The sequence below is a fragment of the Humulus lupulus genome, chromosome 5 (genome assembly GCF_963169125.1).
Source record: "Humulus lupulus chromosome 5, drHumLupu1.1, whole genome shotgun sequence".
In the NCBI taxonomy this organism is placed as follows: Eukaryota; Viridiplantae; Streptophyta; class Magnoliopsida; order Rosales; family Cannabaceae; genus Humulus; species Humulus lupulus.
In genome coordinates this window covers 45,261,137-45,270,398 of record NC_084797.1, presented here as the reverse complement: position 1 = coordinate 45,270,398, position 9,262 = coordinate 45,261,137, and the positions used below count along the sequence as shown (strand labels likewise).

Sequence of the window (9,262 nt, the reverse complement as noted above, 5' to 3'; positions counted from 1 at the left end):
TAAATGTAGATATGAATTAATTAAACTTTGTGCATAATTATTATAAATATATGTATAAAATATTTTCCTAAAATGCACACATTTTTCTATTTTAAAGTTTTATTTTATACTATACATCAATTTCTCTATATATTTTTCTACATTATTTAAATATTATATCTTTAAACATATTTTATTAATTAAAATAAAATAAAATATTTAAAAAAGAAAAAAGAAAAAAGAAATAATAAATATATACTAAATAAGAGAGAGAAAACTTATAAAGAAAAATAATAATATTAAAATATTATATAAAAAATATACAAATATTATGTAAATGTAGATATGAATTAATTAAACTTTGTGCATAATTATTATAAATATATGTATAAAAGAGCTGATGGAAGATGTTTTTGTGAGTTTAAGCTAAATATTATAAATAAAGTGTAATACAAAATACATCACCAAATCGTATTTTTTTATAATTTAACTCAAATTTTTATATTATAATATACATCAATTTTTTATCTACATCATTTAAATATTATATATTTTTAAAATATTTTACTATTAAATATAATAGTATCACATTTATTTATATATATATATATACAAAAATTTATAAAAAAAAATAATAAAAGAATTAAACAATACTAAAGATATTTAGTGGGAGTGCTCTTACAATTTCTCATTCCTTTTTAGAGTTCAGAAACTACCAAGTTTTAAGAGTCAGAAAGAGCTAAAACTAAATTACAGAGAGAGAAAGAAATGGGTAAGGGAGGGATGTCTCATGGGGAAATCAAAGATGGAGAAGAAGAAAACATGGCTGCCTGGCTTCTTGGTGTCAACAATCTCAAGATTCAACCTTTCACTCTCCCACCTCTTGGTATCCTTTCATTATTTTCTCTTAACATTTTCCTACTTTGTATATTATGATGGTTATAATCTCTTTCAATGAACACTTCTTTTTCTATTTTAATATATATATTTAAAAAATTGTATGCAGGACCTCATGATGTTAGAGTAAGGATGAAAGCTGTTGGCATATGTGGTAGTGATGTTCACTACCTCAAGGTGAAGCCTTTTATATGTTCTTAATGATTTGGTTTAGCAATAAACGAAATACCAAATTTATAAGGTTTATATAATTTTTTAAATAGTTTTTCTGGGTAGCCAAGATGAGTCGGGTTACAAATTCTTTTGTAATTTCTCTCATTTAACAGAACTTTGGATTAAAACAAGAAGTACCCACATAGCATTTTACACAATATTGCTTATTGATCATCCTCTGTTTGAAATGTTTTGCTTTTCTCTCTCAGACCCTGAGATGTGCAGATTTCATTGTTAAAGAGCCCATGGTGATCGGCCATGAGTGCGCCGGAATCATAGAAGAAGTTGGGAGTGGAGTGACGACCCTTGTGCCTGGTGACCGCGTTGCACTTGAGCCTGGAATCAGCTGCTGGAGGTGTGACCTTTGCAAAGAAGGTCGATACAATCTATGCCCAGAGATGAAGTTTTTTGCTACTCCACCTATTCATGGTTCTCTTGCCAATCAGGTCAGATAAAATTTGCATCCTTGGAGAGTCCATTTCTTGGTTGTAGAGTTAAGGCTATAAGCCTAATTGTTTAACTTAAATTTTTCTGTAGGGCATACAAGATTAACTTTGTTATCAGGCACCATTTGAGACTTTCTTATTATAATTTGAGTTGTTTTCAACCACAAAGAAAAACTTTAAATCGTAAAACAGTGAACGTAGCTTAATTGATGACTTAATTTCCTTTTGGACAACTATAGGGTTGTGTGGTGGGGAGTTTATTGCGAGTGTTTTATATTCTGTTTTTCATTGACAGGTAGTGCATCCAGCAGACCTATGTTTTAAGCTGCCAGACAATGTCAGCTTGGAGGAAGGGGCAATGTGTGAACCCTTAAGTGTGGGTGTCCATGCTTGTCGCCGAGCCAATATCGGTCCAGAGACGAATGTTTTGATCATGGCAGCTGGACCAATTGGCCTGGTCACGATGCTGGCTGCTCGTGCTTTTGGGGCTCCCAGAATTGTTATTGTCGATGTGGATGACCATCGTTTATCAGTTGCCAAGGATCTTGGTGCAGATGATACTGTCAAAGTTTCAACAAATGTTCAGGTCTCTCTGATTCAATTCATTGTTTAAAGCTATTGAATGCAGCATTGTAACCATTCCTTTTTACTCTATTTATATGTTAATGGTATGCATACAATTTCATTGTGAGTCTTACGTTTGGTAGTAGTTGCTTCAGTTCTTGTCACGAAGCATGGTACTTTTGAGTTTTTAACAATGGTTTATCTTAATCCATGGTTTTGTTTTCTCCTTTTTCCAGGATATAAATGAAGAAGTGACTCAGATACACAAAGCCATGATCGGTGGAGTGGATGTTAGTTTTGACTGTGCAGGCTTTAACAAAACCATGTCAACAGCCCTGAGTGCCACTCGTGCAGGTGGCAAAGTGTGCCTTGTGGGAATGGGCCACAGTGAGATGACTGTTCCACTCACTCCAGCTGCTGCAAGGTATAGATGAGATTGAAAACTAGCTTAGCTTCACTCTGGACAAAGCCTTAATAATAATGACAATATTTGAGCATCTTTTTGGACTCAATTATGGGATAGCTTATGAGCTACATAGAAAATACAATTAGATGTTCGGTTCTGTTGTAGAAACTCTGGAACGAACTGAACGTATGGAAAAAGAAATGAAGTATAACTAAGAAAAATTGAGTTGTAATATGAGTTAATATTTCAAGTCAAATCCTTAATATATTTTTTTCATGGTTATAAACAGGGAAGTTGATGTTATTGGTATCTTCCGGTACAAGAACACATGGCCACTATGCCTCGAGTTTCTAAGGAGTGGTAAGATTGATGTGAAGCCCCTTATAACTCACCGGTTTGGATTTACTCAGAGAGAGGTGGAAGAAGCTTTCGAAACTAGTGCTCGTGGTGGCACTGCCATTAAGGTCATGTTTAATCTGTAGTTGTTAATACTTGAGCAAAGCAATAAATCTTTTTACACATTTCAACCAAGTACGATGCTCTTATGATCCTTTAATATACGCTTTGGATAGAAATCAATGATTGCTGGAGAATTGATGACTATTCTCTACGTAGTTTGAGAAAGGACGTGTGTGTACTACTAATACAAATAATCAGATTGTCTACTTTTTATATTTTTATTGTTTTCTTTTCTAATTTTTTTTTCTCAGAAAGTGGGAAGAATAATTTCAGCTTCAAAGTAGTGGTGATGAACTCTAGATATAAATTTTAGACTTGTGAGAAGAAGAAAAAAGTTGAATAAAGAAATAATTATAATCAGAAGAAACAGACAACTGTTAGAGTAGTTATGTAGTTTAGACAATAAGATGTGAAATGAATGACAGTAGTTGTAGAAAGTATTGACATAGGGTAAAAAATTTAAGTAACATCGGGTTCATATGAAAATTAATTGGTGATGACTAAAATAACTCATGCTCTTATACATTGTTGAATTTCTATGTGAGACACGCTAACATGAGCAACACTATTTAGCATTTTGAACTGATTACAAATAAGAATGATCTCTCTAACAGTAGAGTGTAGGTAAGAAGAAGACATACAATTCCTCTTAATTGCATTAATCACTACTAGAAAATCACACTCCACTAAAATATGGCAATAGCCCAAGCTACGACAAAGACGGAGCTCGTTAAAAACAACTAGAGCTTTCGCTATCTTAGGCCGATATGTAGGAACAAGAGGCAGAGAATATAGAACCATTGTTGCAGTCTCGAAGAATGACCCTAAGGCCGACCTTTTGGCTACTAGAATTCATTGCTACATTTGTATTAAGCTTCATAATGCCAATAGGAGGAGCAGTCCCTATGGCTTTAAGAATTACCCGGACTCGGCATAGTCTCAGCCCATTCTTTATGATTGTTGGCCACCTGGAACTTGGCTAGAAAATCTAATTCCCAAGTAATAGTAAGTTCATCAGAGGACAACATTTAATCATGGATCTTTTTATTACGTCTGAACCAAATACACCTACATAAGACCAACGATTTCTCAAGTTCCACTTGGGAAAGAACAACCATAATCTCCAAAATAAAGGTATAGAAATGAGCATTTTTTGGAGAATGGAAACTAACCACTTGGTCAAAAGTACTTCAAATGGTCTTAAGAGATGTACAACCCCACAAGACATGATAGGTAGATCCAACTTCCCCAAGCATATGAGACAATTAGGAGAGGATGGAACTACGATTTTTAAGATTGAGCATGGAATTCCCCAAAGAGGTTCACCACACAACAACTTGATTTTAGAGGGAATCTTCAAAGACCAAATAAGCTTCTACCATCTTGAATGCCCATTCGAAGAGCTTTCTTGTCTCATTCCTTGAATACACAAACTGCTTGCCAATACCCACTTCTGACCATATATTGACCCGACTGATTGAAGTGACATACCAATTGATTTGTTGCACCACGAAGATACAGATGAATTGAGAAAATGGATTCCGCCTCTCCCCTTGATGAAAGCTTGGTTAACCAACTGAAAATTCCAATTAGGATTTGGGAGGATAAGGGTATTGTTGACCAGCGTTTTGGTCAACAACACTGAGTCAATTTGAACGACAGTAAATAATTTAAAAAGCTGAATTCAAATGAAACGATACAAAGAATCTATAGTTGTTCGACCCCAAGAATTGGTAATGACCTATGTGCACTTGCACTTTTATAAACAATGTCTCAGACTCAAGATCAAGAAGAACACGGTTCAACTAAGTGTCCTAAGCTTGAGAGAGAATACAATTTGGTATGGATTTTGTATGTAAAGTGCGCATAAGAAAATTATGACAGTGAGAGATCTCTATTTATAGAGTCTCTTGATGGGTCATGGGCCTTACAAACATGATCTAGGCCCTACATGTGTAATATGAGATTGTTACAACTGATTACACGTTTAAAATAATAAAAAAGATACATTTAAATATCGGTTACATAAATATCTCTTGAATTTAGGATCAATCTTGTTATTTGGTATATCCTACGAACAATATACACCTTCGAGCAACTTTATGAGATTAGTGGACCCTCGAGCAAGCTATTCTGTACGACCAACACTCTTTGTGTAATGAACTTCAATTTCTTCAAGGCGGACAACTTCCTTCAATTTGATTATGCTCGACCAGTACATGCAGGCTTTAATACTTTCTGTTGCCACGTGTCATTTTCATATATCCACATCACCATGTCTAATTTTGGGTTAAACATTTGCCCCTAAGTTTATCTTAGAGCAAGCAATACTAGATAAACTTGCATGATTTAACCATGTTGGTACATTTTCAAATTTTGACACATCAAAAAATCGAAGTACCACTTTTGCAAGCAATTATGATATTTTTTGATAAAGTAAGTGGCAGTTTTATGTTTCCAATTCATGTACTACTCACATCAAATAAGGCAATGATGATTTTCTTTTAATAAAAAAGGAAATAGTTCCACTTTCAATGCAATTGACATCATATCATCTCGAAAAACTACGATGAATTTTTCCTTGATGATGTCAGCTGCTCACATGCGGGCAAGGGCTATATATAGCCCTGCCTTTTCCCCTTCTATTTCTCCCTTTTCACATTCCTTAATCTCTCTCTCAAAAATTGTCTCAAACTCGAAGCTCTTGTTCCCCAATTTCTGGTACTTCAATTCAATTTCCATTAAGCTTTTCTTCAAGATCATCATTCAAGTAAGTTTCCCGATCACTCTCTCATAGATTTTTCGATGTAATTTTATGCAAATTTTGTGGTAATTTCAAAATTTTCACTTTCGAGTTCTTGGTGTTCTTCAGCAAACTGTGAGAACTTTGGGTTTTTTCTTGAAAAAAATGTTGACTTTCTGAAAAAATAAGTGTTTGGGGAGTAAGGAAATGAACTCTAGGCTTCAAGCATGTTTGATTGTGTATTGGACAATAGGAAAATTAGTAGAATTGAAGAAAAAATCGATTTTCAACTTCTGACAAAACAGTGGCAATTTTCCCTCCAAAAGGTAAGTGGAAATGTTTGAGAATTTTTTTTTAAACTACCTTTTGGATCCATTTTTACACCTGGTCGAATAAAAATTATGTTTATTCAAGCAGCACACTCTGTTTAGACACACATACGATGGTCGAATAATTAGCTCCCAATTTCCTTGTTACCATATGTATGCACGCGATCACTGGGGAAGTGATTATTTAATTGACTCAGATGTACTCCAAATGTTGGTCGATGATGTGGATCAGAATCAACCAGATATTGATCTCAAATGTGATACTTCTGAAACTCCTACTTAACATGTGGAGCAATCCCAACAATATGATTTTTAGTTTGTCCCGGACAAAGAGAATCGTCGTAAGGTTGATGAGTTGCACCAAGGAATAAGGAAATTCCTTCCAAAGTGTTGGACCTATGTTGTCCATCCTGACTATGTTGATACTTTCTCAGTCGGAATCCCGACCAGTGGGAGGGCAACGAGCATGAATTCAATGGTTGAAGAGGTTGTAACTGTTGTTTTCTGTTTTCCAGATATGTCCAGAGTAAAGCAAACGATCAGGAAATGAACAACTACAGACCCCCACGTCGCAAGGAAAGTGACCATTGAGAATAATGCCCAGGAGCAAGGGCAGAACGAGCATCTAACGTCCCAAATTTGCTAATAAGGCTTAGTGCCTTGATTACTGTGCCAGGAGTGCATAATTGGATGTTTATGTGTTAGTATGATTTAATTGTGATTATATATGTGAATTGTATGAATTATATTATGATATGACTACTTGTGCATGTTTAGGTGTATTAAATATGCTTATAGACCCGTTTCTGGTAAAAATTACATTTTTATAATTTTGACCCGCTGAGGGTATATCTGTAAATATATGTGTTTTGTGAGAAGGACCACATTATTATGTGGATATATTTGAGACGTGTGGCACGAGACGATCCTAATGAGAAATTTGAAAGAAAAGTCACATCGGGGATTAATACTCGGCTCGGGGTGAGCCTAGTGGTATTTAAGTAATTTGGTGAATTACCGGGGGTATTGGAGTATGAGTTATAATTGGGGGAAAATATTAGTGTTTGGAAGATTAGTGTGATTAATTGAGAATTTTAAGTTGAATTTGAGGTTTACCGAGAAAGTGGTGTCAAATGACCTTTTTGCCCTTAGGGACCTAAAGGATAGATTTTTAAGGTAGAGGCATTATGGTCTTTTGCAAAGGGATAACTCAGACTTAGCCAAAGTCTGAGGCAAAACCTCACTCTCATGTTATCTCCCTTTAGCTCTCTCTTCTCTCCACTTAGCTCTAAAAAGATAACTTTAAAAGTGTTGATTCTAGAGGCAACGTTAGTGGAATTGAAGCTAGTTCTTGAAGAATTAGGGGCTGCTATGCCTGGGAAGTCCAGTAAAGAATTCAAATTCTAGGAGGTAAGTCTCAATCCTAAAGCTTTAAGTTTTTTTGTTTTTGGTGTTCTTAAAGAAATATTAGAATTTTTAGTTTGGTGGTTTTTAGAGGGTTTTGATAATTGTTTATAGTGTTTTTTGTAATTCTAGTGTGATTTTGTGGTTGAATTGGGTTAGAAATCAAGTTTGGGGAGGATTCAGGAGGAATTGCAATTTCAAAAATCGCTGGAAAATCTGAGTTCGCGGGGTTGCGCTGCGGCCTTGTTCTTGGTGCATCGCGGGCTGCATGAACTCAGAGGCTAGAGCAGTTCTCTGAATCACCTTGGCGCCTGGTGGGCTGCGCCGTGGTGCGTGTCCAGGGAGATAGCTTGGGGGGCTCTCTGACTTGTAGAGCACTACGACCCTTAGTGAAGGGCGCCGCGACTCAAATTGGGAAAGTTAGCCAGAAGGGGGTTTTGAGTACGTGAACTCAAACCTAAAGTCTCAGGAAGGATTATAGTACCTGGTTTAGTAGAATTCGTGTCCTGGAGGCTCTCGTGAAGCTTGTAATTGGTTTATTTCTTGATGGGTATCTATTATTATGTTGCGACTAGAGGTACGACAAGGCTCAGGAAGGAAAGGATTGTGCTTGTTTTCGCCTTACCCTATCGAGAGGACTTGAGGTAAGAAAACCGTATCTTTCACCAAGTGTAGGGTGTGGCCCCAATAATAGGGCACGAGAATGACCGTGTCATGAAACCGTTTATAGTTGAATGCATGTTGTGTTTGAATTTATGTTGATATACTTGTTTGTACTGATTGCTGGGTCGGGAGGCGTTAACGACATTACATGTGTAATGTATGCCGTAGTGGCGGGGCCATAACACGGATGTGATATCTGCCTTAGTGGCGAGGCCATTTAAAGATGTGGCATCCATCTACTCGACATGAGTCGTATAATGTTTGGAAAGTATATTGTATGTATAATCTGTGTGAATTGGTTGTGGTTATAGAGTATGCAATACATGTTAATGTTATCTAATTATTCGTATGATTGTTTGGGTTTTCTTGCTGAGCCTAGGCTCACGAGTGCTTCGTGGTGCAGGTAAGGGCAAAGGAAAGCTAGACCAGCCATAGTTAGAGAGTTGTAGGGCAGCGTGTACATACTCAGCCTGCTCGGTCGCCACGGTCAAGATATTTTGGGGAACATGAGTCTTTAGTTGAAAATATGTTGCCTAGGTTGGCTAAGTTTGTAATTGTGATAAACTTGTATTTTATTTGGAAACATTTGGGATCCCTTGTATTTATTCAAACCTTTTGATGAAAAGTTCAACTTTTTTATCAACAACTTTTAATACCAAATTTTCGTTTAACCTAATCACACGTTTAAGTCCAAATGACTCGCTTAACGAATCAAACACTATTTTTAACACACGGTGTAACGACCCTGACTACTTACAGAGTAGCCTGAAAATGTTGCACTAGTTGTGGAGGTGACTAACACCATTAGACTCCTTGGAAGAAAAAAAACATGGCATGGCATGTTGTCCCAGCAATCACTCTTTCAAGCAGTGCTATTGAAGGTTACCCTAAGAGGTAAGACATTTAGGGGATTAGCATTGTGACTCCTCCAGCCGACCATCATGCTAACTTGCTTGGTGGAGACTTTAGCGCCTTGTCGCGCTTCCACATACAAGCTGGCACCACATTACCGCTCCATCAGTACGTCAAGGCCATATCTGAGTATTTTGTTGGGCATAGTGCCCTTAAACCAATGAAAGTAGTTCATTATTTATGAAATTTATAAAAGAAATATTCTATTATATAATTAATGTTTATTATTATTGAATAATATTTAGAT

General features: G+C 36.0%; 1 protein-coding gene across 1 annotated transcript; it reads left to right on the top strand.

The window, feature by feature from the left end:
* The first annotated feature begins 677 nt into the window (after positions 1–677).
* On the top strand, positions 678–3,179 carry LOC133834799 (sorbitol dehydrogenase). The gene is made up of 6 exons (XM_062264552.1): positions 678–865; positions 986–1,053; positions 1,299–1,535; positions 1,831–2,121; positions 2,336–2,523; positions 2,795–3,179. The coding sequence occupies exons 1-6, from the start codon at positions 748–750 to the stop codon at positions 2,985–2,987; spliced, it is 1,095 nt and encodes a 364-aa protein (XP_062120536.1). The 5' UTR covers positions 678–747; the 3' UTR covers positions 2,988–3,179.
* Positions 3,180–9,262: the final 6,083 nt, after the last annotated feature.